This window comes from Silene latifolia, chromosome 7, assembly GCF_048544455.1.
Source record: "Silene latifolia isolate original U9 population chromosome 7, ASM4854445v1, whole genome shotgun sequence".
Classification (NCBI taxonomy): domain Eukaryota; kingdom Viridiplantae; phylum Streptophyta; class Magnoliopsida; order Caryophyllales; family Caryophyllaceae; genus Silene; species Silene latifolia.
The window spans coordinates 9,674,553-9,692,378 of record NC_133532.1 but is presented as its reverse complement, the minus strand read 5'-3'; the positions used below and the strand labels follow the sequence as shown (position 1 = coordinate 9,692,378).

Below are 17,826 nucleotides of genomic sequence, written 5' to 3'. Positions count from 1 at the left end.
CTTTTCCTAGGGAACATAAGCTTTTTCTGGGTACATGTAATAACACAAATTCTCATTATAGACGGACACTATCCGTCTATACGTATAGACGGATACCATTTACCTTTATAAAATACCCATTTGCATAAAGTGGGAAGCACATGGGGGGTGCCCCACCTTGTCCCCCTACCCATTTTATTAGAGGTCTTTACCCGTCTATACGACTCACCCGTCTATACCAAGACCAATTAATGTAATAAAGAGAATACTATTGTAGCTTGGTGATTAATGATGTACCGGAACTCCGTACTATTTTCGCAGATCACGTAATAATATTGTAGGCCCAAAATATGGTAACTCTCTAGGTGTAAATTTCACCCATATTTGGTAACAACTAACAACCTTCTTACCATAGTACCAAAAAAAATCAACCTTCTTCTCAAACTCCTAAACTCGTACTTCCTCCGTACCAGATTAAAGGTAACACTTACTATAAACGGACGTACCACGCCAAATGTAACATTCCTTATTTGGCCCACAACATTACTAAGTTATCCTTATACTCATTTGATATTTACACAAAATGCCATTATATACCCCACCTACCAACCCACAATTAAACCTACAATTATATACCCCACCTATTCTTTTCCCTTTTTACCCTTACTTTTTCCACTTTTTCTTAAATACTTCATTTTTCCCTACGTTACCTTTAGTGTGGTACGGACGGAGTACTATATTTTCACTATCATCTCCCTTTGTATGACCGCATTGTCCTTCTCTATACCTTTTGTGAGATTTGCCATTAGTTAATTGATCTTAGCCTTCATTGTTACTCCCTCAAGTGATATATATCTTCCCCTTAAAAGCGGAAGACTGATAAAACTTGGAGAGAGAATATTATAGGAGTATTATTCAAAATTTCCTTCGAAGAGGGTAAACGATGTATGTTTGATTAAAGTTTGATATTGTAACATTTGAACTCGTAATGTTTTCTTAAACAATACTCCGTATTCCATACAAGATAAATTTAAGTTTAATGCTCAATGCTCAATGCTCAATTCTATACATGGATGGAAGGGCATATCTAGGAGAAAGGTTCCTCGTACTACCAAAAATGAGATTCTTCCCAAATTATTTCCATATTAAATATTATCCTATGTTTTTCTTAAAAAAAAAAATTATTAATCCTTATCATAATACATACTCCCCACTCACCATTAAAAGTATAGCATAACTATGTTAAATTTAATTAATTAATGGGTTTTTCAATTATGTGCCCGGCACATGATAACGAGCTAATTAAGGAAAATATTACACCAATAATCCTCTACGTATGGTAATTATGAGTTCATAATTCAATATCTCATGATATATTTGTGTAATATTTTCCTTAATTATAACTATAGTACAACTGTATGGAGGATGGATCCTCAATTCCTCATATTTGTGCAAAGAAACAATAATTTAAGAAGGAACAGGAATCAAATGATTGCTTATATGATACGGAGTACTCTTTTAATGAAGAGCACAATACAAATTAAGGAAGAATGTCATGCTTCAATGTCATGCTCTGAAGGCTGCAGCTCTAGTAGCATTTTAATTTTAATTTGTTCAAGGGAACTCTAATTACAGTTGGTCTCTCTTATGACGGATACAAATGTGACTACTTTAAGATACAATATAACCACTCTAAAATGTTACCTATCAAATAACGGTCACATTTGGGTCCGTCACAATTTATGACGAAAAAAAAAACCGTCATAAATGAGAATTTGCACTCGAATTATACTCATTTACGAATCACAAGTTGGGATGCACGAAACTATAGAAACCCTAAAATGCAAACAATAACCTAGCCATACACATACATACACACATAAGGCCGAGAGCACTAGGTATTATAATTAGTGGTATTGTTTTTGAACTTTATAATAAAATTTATGAGCTTTATTGTAAAGTTTATGAGCTTCTTTACATAAATATTGAACTCGAAAACTTATAATGAAACTCACAAACAATACATATCGGGTCAATTAGATTTTAATTTTGATGTCAAAGAATTAAAATATAATTTATAAAGCTCAAAAAAAGAAATACACATAAGTTCAATTAGTTTTGATATGGTTGTATAATGTTTAGGGCAAAGCAAAAAATCCGATTATCCAAACTGATCCGATATCCGATCCGAATCTGATCCGAATGTTTGGATATCTGATCTGAAAGTTAAATTTGGTTTGGATATCTGATCCGAAAACTTTGGTTTTGGTTTGGATATGGATATTAGAATTAAAACATTTGGATATCCGATCCGATCCGAACCTATAGTTTTCTAGTATAATTTCGAGAAAATAAAATTTTATTTGATACAACAACTTAATTAATGTTTAAAATATTAGAGAAATATCTAGGTGGTACTTAAATTTTATGTCGAGAACATTGGAATAAGAATACTAAAGAAAATCATCATGTAAAACTATGAATATAATCGTGTTTCAAACTTAATTTTAAAGTAAATTCTAAAGTATGGATATCCGATGGATATCCGCATCCGATCCGATTGTTTTGGATACCCGAACATTGGATATCCGAAACATTTGGTTTGGATATTGGATATCTAACTTCAGGATTTTTAATATGGATATCCGATCCGAACTAACACTTTGGATCAAATACCCGATCCGTACTCTGCCCTAATAATGTTCCTATACAACCGGTGATATAGTCCTTTTTTTCCGACCGAGAGAGTGAGAGACTAAACACACAGTTGCAATTCCTTGCAAAGTCTTATTTGCAGATAATTGTTGTTAATTTTTTATTTTTATTTTTAAATTAAAGCAATAAATTCTCTTTTAAAATTGGCCGTCTTATTTTAAATATGATGATCAGAGACCGTTTTATACGAGAATTTCCATGCATACATATCAACGATAAGATGATATGTACTTTGTATTTGGCTAAGCAAGACACCAAATACTGATTTAACATATATAATATGGAATACATAAGTGCCATTATTAACAATAAACATGATGATTAGTTAACTAGCGCCTTCGTGCAGCGGTTTCCCTTTGGCAATTGAAGTAGACAGCGGCCACGGGAAGCCCCAAGTTGTTCAGTTCAGCAAACTGGCGGGCACAGAACCTGTCTCGAGAGCTTGGGACCGTGACACTCGCCCTACGGTTCTGCTTGTATAGGAGAAATACAAACCTGTGGATGCCTATGTTTGGCCTTGGCATTTCATAGGCCACCAACTCATTTCCTATAAAACCATTCAAATTATAACAAATATTTTAAATCTTTATATATATTTTTAATCAATAAAATTAAGTCGAGTTCATAAAATCAAGATAATAACATATGTTGATTGTCTTACCAAAAGTAGCATCTGTTGTGCCTGGAATATCTGTTACAATCCTGTAAGATAATCTAACTAATCAGTAAAAACATCCCCAAATGTAAAGAAATACATAGAAATATAGAATATTTATGTTTCCTTCTACATTTTACAGTTATACAAGTAGCAGAAGTTTTCTTATATAAAGTTGTACTTCCTCCGTTTTCATATGATCTACCCATTTGTTGAATCTATGAGTGTAGTATTTTAATAAAATGGGTAGATCATATGAGAACGAAGGAAGTAGTCAGGAGCATTTATATATTACCAGTGTAGGTGTTCTCTTAGATATGGATCACTTGGTCCAGGAACATCTGGGTCAGTCATTATCTACAAAAATTAAAATAAAAAGTTAGGGCTTTCAAATTAGATATGTAAATGCATAATAAATATATAGAGAGAGTTTTATGATAGCATAAGCTTTGCATATACGAGTAATTATAAAATGGTTTTACATAAATTAGGGTAAAATCATCCTGTAAAGACTTTTTACTAAAACATAGATAGCTGTTAAAAAAAAGTGTAAGGTGATTTTACACTAATTTAGTGTAAAACCGATACACAAAATTTGTGTAAAGTTAAAGTGTATAAGTTAGAAATTTCAAGTTAAAACGTTGCCCTAAAGGCCTAAACAGTCATACCGGAAACATAAATAAGCTGTTTTAGATGACTCGTAGTGAAAACTACATACTACATATGTCGAAAATGTTATTTTGCAACCGTTTTTGGAGGTGATCCCAAAAAAGCAGTCGCAAAAACGCGTGTTTCTTGTAATGTATCAATAATCGACTGTGACTTTATAAATAAGAAATGCAGACATCATATGTGTATATTGATAAGATACCAAAGTGAAGAAGGAAATCATGTCGCCGTCATGAACTTGAACCCTAGGCTTAAGTGTAACAGAGGAAGGGAGGAGTTCATGGCCATTGCAAACTTGTTTGGTATTGTAAGTGACAGACATTCTTACAGTTGGATGAAAGGGATCTATGACATCCCCTACTACTCTTCCTATTATGAGGGGACTTGGCTTATTTGCCATGTATTTGCTAAATATACGTTTTTAGTTAAAGGGGATTTTCAAGAATAGAAACTATAGAAGAAGTTGTCTTGATGCCATTGGATGGAAGATGACATCTCTTATATATACACTTGTTGAAAATAAAGTTGAAATTTCAAAGTAATTAATTAGACTAGTAAGTAGTTAATTTAGTTGATGAGCTACATTAGATTTGGGGGGAACCTACATAGTAGCAAAGGGTAGCACTCACTACCCCAAATTCCCAAAAAATGATTAAAATTATCGATTTTTGTCATCCCAATTTTTTTAAATATGCACCTTAACATAAGTGTAAAATAACATCAAAAAAAATTCGCTACCCCAAAATTTTATTTCTGGGTTCGCCCCTGATTAGATTCTATAATTTTCATATCAAAAGCAATGAGTTTAATAAGTTCCTACTCCATACATTTAAGTTTAGATTATTTTTATTAAATTATTAAGTTTAGTAATTTCAGAGACGTGATTAGAATCAAGTGGCTCGTTATTTAGTTAACCTTGTAACGATTAATTATTCAACCTGGGTGTGATTTTTTGTTTGTTTGGTGTAGGGCCAAAAGTCATGGTTGATATTGTCTCTTTGGTTTGGTGTAGGGCCAAAAGGTCATGGACTCATGGTTGATATTGTATCTCAATTAAGGCATCAGTAAAATGTGGACAACTTATTTTAGCTTAGGGGTGTTTGATTCATAAAAAGTATCGGTTTGAAATTAAGAATCAAATCATGGTGGTATTAGTTGAGCAATTGGTCTCCCTTGTGACGGGTTACCATTTGTGGCGGATATTTTGTGAGTTAAAATGGTAACAAAATGGGTTAGTGGAGAAAGGGGACCACATGAATAGTGTTGCAGAGAGAGAAAAAGTGGAGATTTTGTGAGGTAAAAATGGATCGTCACTCAAGAGCGGATATATTACGTCACAAACAAGAATTTGTGTTAGTTGAGTTTGAAACTATAACTTCTTTTTGGTTCAATTTTGTAATGATTATCAATATTTTCTTGTATGTTTATCTTCTAGTTTAAAAAAAAATTCGTAAATTTTTATCTTTTGAATATGCAATTAGTTTTAAACTTTTATACTTTTATTCTTAACAATATTTTTTAATATATTTTTTTTTATATAAAAAAAATTGTTGGACAAAAGTAATTAAAGTTTTTTCATGTTTTGAGGATAAACATTATTTTATGATTATTTTTAATTTTTGGAAAAACTTCTAAATAAAAAAATATATTGGATTACCTAACTCAAAAAACACTTGTTATTTTTTTCTTTATTCTCTCATTTGATTCGAAACAAACGCCAAATCTACATTTAGTGCATTCTAAACCCATACCTTCTGCCAAAATTATGTGAGCCAAACACCCCATAAACCAATAAATTAGTTAAGTTATTTGTATGTCTTTTGGTATAAACTTTCTGCTATAACGGATGTAAGAAATAATAAAGAACGTTAAGGTAATTCACTAACGACGTGTTTGCTATGTCTAGTAACAAAAGACCTTCACACCGGGTCATTCGAAAGGGACTTAAGTGATTTAAGACATATTCTAACCCTTTAAACACAGAATGATAAATTGAATTTTTAAGAATCTGTTCAATTTAGAGGTGAGTGTATGTGTGTGCATTCTATTGAATCATTATTTTAAGCAATGACATTTTTTATTTATGTCCTAATCTTTTCATCTCATGTCTCCATATATATTTAAGTTATCACATCATTTTGTTTTCTTATGATTTAGAGCATCAACATTTCAAATACAGAAAAAAAAAGGGGGATTTTTCTTAAATTTATTGACGGCCACAACTCTTTCTATTATTTAAACTCCAAAACCAAGACAAGAAGAATTTAGTAATGCTGCCTCAACATTCTGAAGCTACCAAAGGCACTAGGGACTTTTGCATATATGGCAAAACTGATAGATGAACTATCTCAACCAAAACTTTAAGTGATGGTTGAGGCCCAACTATTATAATTATTATTCCTATTACGCTTTGAGAGATTTTGAGAAGTTTTGAGGTTGCCAGGATTCGAACCCGTGAGGGCTCTGATACCAATGATAGATGAACCATCTCAACCAAAATCTTAAGTTGATGGTTGAGGCCTAACTATTATAATTATTCCTATTACCGTTATAATTATTCCTATTAAAAACCTTAGAACAAAAGAGTGCATATTGTAAATAATCAAATTCTAACTTCGAAACTAGTATGTCTCCATTAGACGGAATTATCCATTTTATAATTAAAACGGATCAAGTATACCACGCTATTTATAAAGTTGGGTTAAAGTTTTGCTATTCCCTATATATTATTTTTTTTTGTTCATCTATGCAAGTGAATAATACTTGACCTGTTCTAACAATAAAACGGATATCTTCGTCATAAACAAGAATTTGTGTTTCCAAATATACCAAGTCATTGTTATTTCACAAATTCTCATTGAAGACATGACATATTCGTCATAAGCTGAAGACGGATACCATTTTACCTCACAATGTACCCACTTTTTCTCTCTCTGCAACACTATTCATGTGGTCCCCTTTCTCCACTAACCCATTTTGTTACCATTTTATCTCACAAAATATCCGTTACAAATGGTAACCCGTCACAAGGGAGACCAATTGTTGTTATTTAGCTTATCTCTTGAGGATGGAGTTTTGGAGTATAAAGTAATTATTCCACCAATAACAAATCTTATATTTTCTTATTTAAAAGTGGAAAAAAAATGTCATTATTAGAAGAATTAATCACGTAGTGAGTAGTCATTTCATTTAAAGGGATTCAGACTTTAGTCACTTTATCATACTTGAACTAGTAAATGACAAGAGTGGGTTACTATAGATGGAAGTTCTAGCACTCATTGTAATCCCTTAGATGTTATAACTATACATTTTTTAAGTTGTTGATATTATGCTCCTAGTATCTCATGTTGACATGCTATATAACATTAATGTGTGAGTGAGTTGTTGCATATCAGAATAATGAGGTTGCTAGGTGGTCCATATTATATGTTTATTGGGATATTCGTTTACTCCTCTTATCACAAGTTGGTTTTATACTTTTATGATTATAGACTCGTCCTGCCCTCGTATTAACGCGGTTTATTAACGGAAAAACAGCGCCGTCAGAGAACGCGGGAAATTGACGGATTTCTGACGGAATTTCCGTCAAGATCCGTCAGGACTACTTGGCGCGTTGACCAAGTCAATGGCGCCAAAGGTTACTGGCGGAATTTTCCGCCGCTTTTCGCGTTTTCGTTGTAGTGATAACGATCTACTCGATCCTTTATAAATATGTATGGAGCATGGAATAACTATGCTGTATGATAAAAGAAAGAAGCTTATTGGACAAAGGCTCTGTTCTTTTGATCGAAATTGTCGAATCGAATCGAATCGAATCGAATGGAGCGAATCGAATCGAATCGAACTTAATGGAGTCGAATCGAATCGAATCGAATCAATCAATCGAATCAATCGAAATAATAATAAAAATTATTATTATTATTATTATTATTATTTTAATAATAATAATAATAATAATAAATATTATAATAAAAATAATACCAATAATAATAATAACAAATATTATTATAATATTATTCATTAATAATAATAATATATTAATATAATCTAATAAGATATATAAAAAAATAAAATATTAATATAATAATAAATAAATTTATAATAATAATAATAATATATTAGTAATATAAATGATAACATTATTAATAATAATATAATATATTAATAATAATAACTAAAAAATAAATAATATAATAATAATAATAGGTCTAATATAATAACTTATTAACATAATAATATTAAATATAATAATAATAATAAATATGTGATTAATAATATTAATAATGAGTATATTAATAAAATAATAAATATTAAATAATAACTTATTAATATAATAATATTAAATATAATAATAATAATAAATATGTTATGAATAATATTAATAATAATAAATATATTAATAAAATAATAAATATAATATAATAATAATAATAATAATAATAATAAATGTATTAAATATAAATATAATAATATAAACAATACGAATTAATTATTAATAAATATAATAGTAATATAATAAATATAAAAATAATATAATAATAATAATAATAATAATAACAACAATAGTAAATACATTAATATAAAAATAATAATAAGAATATCAATAAGAATAATAATAGTAATGTTGAAATAAACCGAATCAATCAATCAATCGAATCGATTCAATCGAATCAATCGAATCGAATCAATTGAGTGAACTGAATCGAATCGAATGAAGCTGAATCGAATCGATTAGAACTGAAATTAAGTTCAAAAGAACAGGGCCAAAGTAGAAGAAAAGATTGGAATTTGAAAGCAAATAGTTTGATTTTTGATGATTTCAAATCTTACATCTCGAAGATCTCTCAATTTCACCTTAATAATATTTTGTTTAAAGATTTAAACTTTAAATCGTGTTAAAGCCGACATCTGTATAAGTATCCATGTTTAATACTCGCATTCTCGCCCAATTAAGTTAAAAGAGAGGTGATCGTGGATTAGTGTGTGAGTTCAAAAATCTTACAGGGTAATTTCAACTCCGTAATCCATGCAGAAAATATGTTTATGTTCGGGTTGTCATGCTTTCCTGATGAAAACTATGCTGAAAGAGTCAAAGGCAATTGGAATTTTCTGAAGTTGTAACAACTTATAACATCAGTTACAACTCTTACTAATTTTGATTATTTGTTGAAACATGAATGGTGCAGTTATATGTCTTCTTTTGTTTGTATTATCTTTATTATATATTTAAATTCCAACCCATTTTAACCTTGATGTGAACTGACCAAGTATTTTCAACAAGCAAGAAAAATTTACATAAAATGGTGAGAAATTAGTGTGTTTTTAATTTATTGATCTATGACACTCCGGCACTTCACCTTTTAAGCCGAAACTATGAACTTATGTTTTTGACATATAATGATACAACATCACCTGGCGCCACCCTCTATCATGCACCTTTTATTATTGGGGTCCCCACTTATTGCATGTGAGAGGGTGGCGCCGAGATTGGGCGCTACCGGGTGGCGCTAAGTCATTTGGGCACCACCGGGTGGCGCTAACTCATTTTCCTTTACAAAATAGGTTAGGCCGACCCCGCAGCCGAACTTTAAGTAACCTAGTTTCGATTACCATTGCTACGAGAGTAGTAGGAGCAAAGGTTGCTCGAGGGGAACGAGCAAGTGGGTCGCTTAGGACCTCAAGACATTTAAAATTGATTTTTTTTTTCACACCTTTTTTTTTTTTAAGCTCCCGTCCGTATGAGAGTTCTACACTAGTTTTCGATTACCTAACATTTTCTTTGATGGAATTTTCATGTACAATTGTGATGATCGAATAAGATAATTTGGTTCTTCCTGCTGCAGATTTGTTGTAGTTGTGGCAGTTTTGATATGTGTGTTAATCTACCAGATACTTAAGCCTCCTGCTCAAAAGATATGTGGATCGGTTAATGGTCCTCCGGTTTTTTCACCCAGAATCAAACTGAGGGATGGAAGGTACTTAGCTTATAAATTAAGAGGAGCTTCAATTGAAGATGCCAGATTTAAAGTCATTGTTACTCATGGATTTTGTACCTCAAAACACACTTATATTCCCATGTCAGATGTAAGAACTCTTCGCTTTTAAAATATTTCATGCAATTGGGTTTTTGTCACTATTGTTCACATTTTGCATGGAAAAAAAAATCAATTTTTTTCATCTTAACAACTCGATTGATAATAATTAACAATGCCATGAATGGATTTCTTTCGTTTGCCTTCTTTTTCAAGTTGATTTTAGTCTTATACTGAGAAGTTAAGCGGTGAAATTTTCCGGTTTTTCCGTATATTCGGAAACCGTATATCCGGTATCCGGTTTGCAGCCTCACTTATGTAATTTAATATATTTTTTTTCTTTTCTATGTGTGACTAGTTTTAAACCCGTGCAAAATTGCACGGGTATGTATTTGGGCCGGTATTAATGTTTTTGGATAATTTTTTTTTTTTGGCATTTTTATTGTATCTATCTAGTTGGTCTAAATCAGCGATCTACATAATTAATGTTTAAACTTGTTACAAATACGTGTTCACATGCAATGGTTTAAGAGGAAATAACAAAGGATGTTTTTTTTTTAAAAAACGTGTTCACATGCAATGTTTAAACTTGTTACAAATATCGTACTATCTAGTTTTTATAAATTATGCATGTAATTTATTCGCATTATATGTAATTCAATCCCGTAATTAAATGTAATTTCTTCTCGTAATTATGTAATTTTATTATTATTATTTTTTTAAAATTATGTAATTCATTTATTTGTAATTAGTTTCATTTATTCCGATTTGTAATTCATTCCGCTTATATGCCATTAATTTCATTTATTTGGAATGTATAAAATTATATCATAGTATTATTTCATAGTATTTGTTCTAAGACGGGATTTGTCGCATGTTTGTATAGCCGGAATTCTGAAGAAATAAATACATTGCACACTAACGGGTCCCACCATAACATGTATTTCCAAAAAAAAAAAAAAAAAAAAAACTGAATTAATGACGTGGCACGCCTTGGATTGAGTATTGTCTTCTGAATTAATAAAGATAAGATTATTGATTTTTTTAGTAACTTAAAAGTGTTTTAAAAAGTTATTAAGAGTAAATAACTTATAAAGTTTAATCACCAACATATTGGATATTTTGTGATTTATGTATATATTTTAATATTTTATTCTAGAAAAAAGGCAACGGTATCGGATACCGTATATCCGGTTTCATATTTTGCCGATCCTTATCCGATACAGTTTTTTAAAAACCGTATCGTATATCCGGAAATTCGTATCGGATATCCGGAAATCCGTATAAATAAATTCGTATAGCGTATCTGATACGTATAACAAAACCGTATCGTATAATTTTGCTCAGCCCTAGAAAATGTTTGTCAATACAGAAACTGAAAATATGAAATTTGACTTCTCTCTATTACTTGTTTGTGATTTTATAAAGGAGATGCTAATGCATGCAGTTTCTTGCAGGAGTGGTTGGAAGAGAAGGGAATATGTATCATTACATTCGACAGACCAGGATATGCGGAAAGTGATCCCAACCCAAACCGCTCACCAAAGACTGATGCTTTTGATATTCAGGATCTTGCTGATCAACTTGAGCTCGGATCCAAGTTTTATGTCATCGGACTTTCCATTGGTTGCTACCCTGTTTGGGGCTGTCTTAGATACATTCCACACAGGTATATTCCGCTGTACTTAGATACTCATCTTCTTAAAATGCTCACATTATATAGTTGAAGGCTATATAATGATGTTCTCTGAAACGGAATGTTATTGCAGGCTAGCTGGTGTAATGCTTGGTGTTCCAGTAGTCAATTACTGGTGGCCGTCACTTCCTTCTGCATTGTGCAACGGCATCTATACAAAGCTGCCGATGTTGGACCAATGGAGACTTCGCATAGTCCACCATGTCCCGAAATTAGCTTGGATCCTTCAGAGATGGTTTCCTTTCCCTACAGTCGATTACATTGAGAAGACTAACCCTACAGCTTTTAACAAGAGCGATCAAATGATCTTAGAAGCTTTGTCGGACTTGCCAACTCCTGATGAGGCACGATTTCTTGCCTCGCTCATCTAGTTTCACTATATTAATGTGTGGGACTAATGACTGGAAATTTGTAAATGTGCAGGACATGGTAGAGCAGCAAGGTGCATATGAGTCGTTACACCGTGACATTGTAGTCTCATTCGGGCAGTGGGGATTTGACCCGTTGGATTTAAACAGCCCGTATCCTGAAAACAGCAAGTCGGTTCACATGTGGATTGGTCGCGAAGATGGGATTGTCGCAGTGGAATTGCAACGCTATATTGCAGAACGACTGCCATGGATTCAATGCCATGAAGTTCCATATGGGGGCCATCTTTTCATACATGACCCGGCAACCTGTGAAATTATCTTCAAGTCCCTTTTCTTTGGAGAAGACCCTTCTTTTTAAGTATACCTTATATGGTTCATGAATGATGAAACTATTTTTGTTTGGATGGATTGTTTCTGAAACTGGTCATATTTGTTCTGTTATCTGATGCTGCCCTTGTTTGAGATGTTATAATTCATTATTAGTTTAATACCATCCAAGACTGATTAAATAGCAAATGCAATTGGGTTGCTGGTTGAGATCCTCGGTCCCATTTTGTGTCACGTCTCTTATCTAATATTTTTTTCCGTGCGACACATTCATCGGTTGAACAGAAGATGAGACATAAAAGTGTGATAGCTCAACGGTTGAGTTGGTACCTAAACTAGTTAATTGTTACCTACAAAACAAAGTTAAAAGGAAAGAATTTTAAAAAATGTGAACATAAAACTTGAAATTGGACTTTAGGTCAGCTTCAATTTGCAAAAGGTAGATTATTGTAATTAATGTAAATTACTCTTATATTTCCGTCAACAAACCTTCTTATATGCAATTCGCCTGAAGAAAGGATAATGAACAATTGGACGTATCTTTCTGAGTTTCGAATTCTCACTAGCTTGCATTAAAGTTTGTTTTTCTTACCACCGTTCTATTAAATCAGATTTATTATACTCCTACATTACTACTTCATATTCCATAGAATTGACTAACTTTAATTCAAAATATCGAAAAAAAAAACAAAATTGAATTTTAATGATGTTATGGTTTGGTTTAAAGAGTAATGTGAATGTCTGAATGGTAAATTTGTAACACAGTAAAGAGAAGGCATAGATAATTCTTAAGGCAACCTAGACTTACACAGGATAGGTAATAAATACTCTCCTTTATTAACAACGTGGGTCCATAGCTCAGTGGTAGAGCATTTGACTGCAGATCAAGAGGTCACCGGTTCGAACCCGGTTGGGCCTTTTTTTTTTTTTTTTTTTTTTTTTTTTTTTTTTTTTTTTTTTGGGTTGAGGAAGTTTTGCTATCGGTTTTTGAAACTTGTTCCCTTTATATCTTTTCAGGCCTTGTGACTTTGTGAGTAGTGACCGATACTCGATTTCCCCTCTTTTGCGATCTGTGTCGTTTACCTAGTTCTCCGATTACCCAATGCCCCTCTTCTCAGTTTTTCATAAATCCTACTACCCGCTGAATTCATTAATGTTTGATATTTTACTCGTTTAACTACTCCTATATAGTAGTACTTAATTAGACTGATCCCAACATGAACGATCTCGTACAAAAGTAATGAAGAATGACGAAAGCAGGAGCTGGTGGAGAAAGAGAATTTAACTATAACCAATGTCAGCCGATGACAGCTTGGTTCCATCCCGGGCTTGAAAACCCAACACTAAACCGACTCAGTGCTGAACCCTGGTCGAGTGGCCGGTCCACACCTAGTGCAAGCAACAAAATATGTGACCCACACAGCCACCCCCCGTTCAGTTCGGCAGACGAGGCCTGAACCACAGCCTGTTTGTTGGCCAGCTCTATGATACAGTACAGAATAATACAAACCTTATCAAACACTACCAACAATTATCCACTTGATCAGCAAACAGCTTGTGCTAATGTATATTCCAAAAAATTAATTGAATGATATAAATAAGATAAAATAAACGAGTCCGAAAAGTACAAGAAATTTACAGAAATATACTGCAAGCAGAAATAGAAACAATTATCACCCTGTTCTTTTGTTAAAGTTGCAGAGACAGTTTTTTTTTTTTTTTTTTTGCCGACGTATTTCAAACCAGCCAAGGAGTTCCGTCGTCCAAGGACTTCTCAGAAAGCAAGCTGACATCAGCAAATAACTTTCACACAATAGAAAGTATAAGATGATAATGCCATTTACACAAATCAAAGGTTCTCTCATTTAGCCAACCATAAGAGCATTCTCAGATTCGAGAAGAGACTTGATGTTCTACTCGTATTCAAAGTGCACATCCACATGATTATACTGTCGCATTAGCTGAACCATAGAGGAAGTAAAGCTTGCTAACGTTTGACATTCTTTCTGCGTTTTGGCATCAGAAACTGTCCCGTGAATAATCAGCTTCTTCAAGTTGGGACATTTTTCCAGCAAATTTTCCAGAAATGGATAGAATTCCTCGTGAATTGCAGTCCAACCAACTTCCAAAACCGCTAAATTGTGCATTTTATAAGGACCTTCCTCCACGAAGTGAAACAAATGCTCCCTCAAATCGCAAATAAACGAAAGATTGCTTAAATAGGGAAAGGTTCTCGCAATAGCCTCCAAATCAACAACCTCCTCGGTATCTTCAAACGCCACATCCCAAAGCCGAAGAACTTTCAAATTTGTCGAACTTGAGATCATTTGAAAGAACCTGAACCAACTAAATGTGAAATTGCTAACATCAACAACTTCAAGATTTTCAACCGTTTCGCCTAAATCAAGATGTATAACACTAACATCGTCGAATTTAAAAAGCTTCAATCCCCCATTTCCAATTAGATCAAACTGCTCCATGGCACAATCTTTCAAGTGCAAATCTTCTAGACAGTCCGCCTCCAAAATAAATTTATCCAAACTAATTGCTTCCACATAAATGCTCTTCAATGTTGGACTATTCAACTCAACAGTCACTTGAGAATCCGACAAGGTGATCTCCAAATTAATAAGGGATAAAGACTCAATCTTTGGGCAAGCATTCAAGAGAAGACTCAAATCCAATGCCGAAATGCATACATAACTAAGTGAAAGCAATGTAAGGCAAGGAAACCTCTGGTAATTAGGTTCTACTCCCGTGATGGTATTGTGAACAATGACCAACTTCTCCAACTTTCGTCTACCACAAATATCGAGAATATTAATACTAGGGTTAGTCCGGACATTGTAATACAAGCTCTTCAAACTTTCCCTAGTATACACTAACCAAGCGGCGACAGTTGAAGCCGAGAACTCATCACCATCATCCATTATAATTGACAACCCTTGTAAACCATTAGTTTGAAAAATCGTTAATGTAATTATGATCTCAATTTGGCTTGTCAATAAATCGCGATAAACAGGTGAATCATTGAAATTAAATGTGAGAGAATGGAGATGATTGCGAAAAGCATCCCTCCATTTTCGACAAGTTGCTGAAGCAAGCACAACATCCCTAGCAACCCCAACTCGTGATAATATGTTACCAATCACTTCAGAAGGAAGATTCTTCATCATATAACTCGTATCGAAAACCAATCAACCCCCACAAATAATTAATAGCACAATTTAGGGGATTAATTCTTCAAACCCAACAAAAGATCACATCTTTATTACAATTCTATCCATCCCAATTTGTCAATAATCAAATCATCATCTAATTGTTCTGCAAAATTAACAAAAAAACTTTCATCATCATCATCACAATTCACAACAACAATCATGTCCCATCTCTTCACATTAGATCAATATTAACACAAATTCTTGTATAAGACGGCCTTAACAATAATTTGTCAATAATCAAATCATCATCTAATTCTTCTGCAAAATTAACAAAAAAACTTTCATCATCATCATCACAACAACAATCATGTCCAATCTCTTCACCCTAGATCAATATCAACACAAATTCTTGTATAAGACGGTCTTAACAATAGTTTGTCTAAAACGGGTTTTAGTAACCGTTTTTCTTATTTTTTCTAACCATATTTTCAGTTACTGGATCCATTTTAGACTATATCGGTGTAAAACGGCCTTACAGAAGACCAATTAATTAAATGAATTAAATAAACGATCATTCAAACACATGAAGATCCAAAATTTAGCAATCATACGAATCAAAGCATGGAAATCAGCATCTGGGTATTCATAAAACTAACCTAATCTCATGAAAAAATATGAAATGTAAACAAAAATGGGAAATTAAGACATACCCAATTGAGAATATTGCAATCAAAGAATGCCCAGATGAAGCATTGATTCAAAAACACCTGGAAATCATCAAATCAAAGCCAAAAAATGCAATTGAAATTGATGAAATTAGAGTTTGTTGGAAGATGAGGTATGAATTTTAAGAGTGAAAAAATGAAGAGAGAAATGAGAAAAGGTCAATTTTTGAGTAGAAAAGGCAATGATAAAAGGCGTATGTCTGGGAGAGAGACTCGCCAACCATTTAGAAAATGCGGCGGGCCATTATTCCCTTGGTTTAATTGTCATCTTTAATTGTTTTTTTTTTTTTTTGGTCAAAAAAAAAAAAAAAAAATTGTAGAAGTTTTTTTTTTTTTTTTTTTTTTTTGACAATAAAAAAAAATTGTAGAAGTTGATGTTGGATTGTTGGTATGTTTCTTGGTTAATAATCTTGTGCTCATCTATAAATACTATTAAAAGGCTAACCTAAAATGTTCAATTAAGTCCACGTAGACAATGCCACGTAGGATAAAAAAAGCCACGCAGACATTTGAAGCCCACCTCAGGCCCCATAACCCAAATGTCACATACACATTCATACCCAATTACCCCGTCTCTTATCATCACTGTTCCTACCGAAAACGACAATCCCCCTTTTTCCGCTCATTTTGTTAACCGGCATTAATTTATTATTACATGACATTAATTTAATTCATTTATCTATAAATTAATTTAGTTCACTTATCTATAATATTAAAAGATATTATCTATATTCTTAAATGATTTTTGTATATTAAATATATTGTTTTCCCAAATTTATGTAACCTTAGAAATTACATCAAATTTTCATAATTTATAGTTAATATTGACATTTTAATTGAAATTTTTGTGATAAAACATGTTAATAAAATTTATAATTTATAATTAAAATTGAAATTTTTATAATAAAATATGTTAATAAATTAATTAAAACTTATTAATTAAAACTCTTCATATTACTTACCACCCACCATTTTTATTAACATTTTTTCCTATTTAATTCATTTTTTTTTAATTAAACACGGAAATAAATTGATTAAAACTCTTCATAATACTTAACACCCACCAAATTAATTAAATTTTTTTTCTATTTAATCAATTTTTATAATATAATATGTTAATAAATTGACTAAAACTCTTTATATTACTTAACAGTTAACACCAATAATTTTCATTAATATTTTTTCCTATTTAATTCACCTCTTGAGTTTCTCGGCAATCAATTATCTAATTAAATAATACCACAAAATAAATTAAAAATAAAATTAATATATTGGATTTTATGGTTGTATAATGGCTATAAAACCTATAATAGTTTCTATCTATAAAATCTTATTAAAAGGCTAACAAAAAAATGTGACATTGCAAGTTTAATTGTGATGTGACAACTTTTAATGTGACATGGTAAAAAAAAGTGATATGGATTACCAATTTAAGAAAATTAAAAAATATAAGGTAAAAAAAGTTAAAAAAAATATAAGGGATAAACACAAAAAAA

At 32.0% G+C, this 17,826-nt stretch overlaps 4 protein-coding genes and 1 non-coding gene across 5 annotated transcripts; 3 read left to right on the top strand and 2 right to left on the bottom strand.

Moving 5' to 3' along the window:
• Window positions 1-2,853: 2,853 nt before the first annotated feature.
• On the bottom strand, window positions 2,854-4,488 carry LOC141590871 (CEN-like protein 2). The gene is made up of 4 exons (XM_074411396.1): window positions 4,221-4,488; window positions 3,645-3,706; window positions 3,356-3,396; window positions 2,854-3,241 (listed from the first exon to the last, which is right to left on the bottom strand). Exons 1-4 carry the CDS (start codon window positions 4,416-4,418, stop codon window positions 3,024-3,026), a joined length of 519 nt encoding a protein of 172 aa, XP_074267497.1. The 5' UTR covers window positions 4,419-4,488; the 3' UTR covers window positions 2,854-3,023.
• Window positions 4,489-9,055: 4,567 nt separating this feature from the next.
• Window positions 9,056-12,132, top strand: LOC141589693 (uncharacterized). Its single transcript, XM_074410323.1, has 4 exons — window positions 9,056-9,135; window positions 9,862-10,102; window positions 11,508-11,719; window positions 11,820-12,132. The coding sequence occupies exons 1-4, from the start codon at window positions 9,056-9,058 to the stop codon at window positions 12,115-12,117; spliced, it is 831 nt and encodes a 276-aa protein (XP_074266424.1). The 3' UTR covers window positions 12,118-12,132.
• LOC141589692 (uncharacterized) lies at window positions 12,131-12,475 on the top strand. Its single transcript, XM_074410322.1, has one exon. The coding sequence runs from the start codon at window positions 12,131-12,133 to the stop codon at window positions 12,473-12,475; it is 345 nt and encodes a 114-aa protein (XP_074266423.1).
• Window positions 12,476-13,291: 816 nt separating this feature from the next.
• Window positions 13,292-13,363, top strand: TRNAC-GCA (transfer RNA cysteine (anticodon GCA)). The gene has a single exon. It is a non-coding gene; the product is annotated as a tRNA-Cys (tRNA).
• A 649-nt stretch (window positions 13,364-14,012) lies between these two features.
• On the bottom strand, window positions 14,013-16,528 carry LOC141591647 (F-box/LRR-repeat protein At1g67190). The gene is made up of 2 exons (XM_074412049.1): window positions 16,316-16,528; window positions 14,013-15,768 (listed from the first exon to the last, which is right to left on the bottom strand). Exon 2 carries the CDS (start codon window positions 15,618-15,620, stop codon window positions 14,358-14,360), a length of 1,263 nt encoding a protein of 420 aa, XP_074268150.1. The 5' UTR covers window positions 15,621-15,768; window positions 16,316-16,528; the 3' UTR covers window positions 14,013-14,357.
• Between the last annotated feature and the right edge of the window lie 1,298 nt (window positions 16,529-17,826).

What these genes read in the sequence shown, in the direction of transcription:
- LOC141589692 (XM_074410322.1), top strand. Translation starts at nt 12,131, where the DNA reads ATGTGTGGGACTAATGACTGGAAATTTGTAAATGTGCAGGACATGGTA.
- LOC141590871 (XM_074411396.1), bottom strand. Translation starts at nt 4,418, where the DNA reads ATGGCAAATAAGCCAAGTCCCCTCATAATAGGAAGAGTAGTAGGGGAT. An exon ending in CTAAGAGAACACCTACACTG is followed by an intron (nt 3,397 to 3,644) that starts GTAATATATAAA and finishes ATTATCTTACAG; the next exon opens with GATTGTAACAGATATTCCAG. An exon ending in CACAACAGATGCTACTTTTG is followed by an intron (nt 3,242 to 3,355) that starts GTAAGACAATCA and finishes ATGGTTTTATAG; the next exon opens with GAAATGAGTTGGTGGCCTAT.
- LOC141589693 (XM_074410323.1), top strand. Translation starts at nt 9,056, where the DNA reads ATGTTTATGTTCGGGTTGTCATGCTTTCCTGATGAAAACTATGCTGAA. An exon ending in AATTGGAATTTTCTGAAGTT is followed by an intron (nt 9,136 to 9,861) that starts GTAACAACTTAT and finishes TTCCTGCTGCAG; the next exon opens with ATTTGTTGTAGTTGTGGCAG. An exon ending in CTTAGATACATTCCACACAG is followed by an intron (nt 11,720 to 11,819) that starts GTATATTCCGCT and finishes ATGTTATTGCAG; the next exon opens with GCTAGCTGGTGTAATGCTTG.
- LOC141591647 (XM_074412049.1), bottom strand. Translation starts at nt 15,620, where the DNA reads ATGATGAAGAATCTTCCTTCTGAAGTGATTGGTAACATATTATCACGA.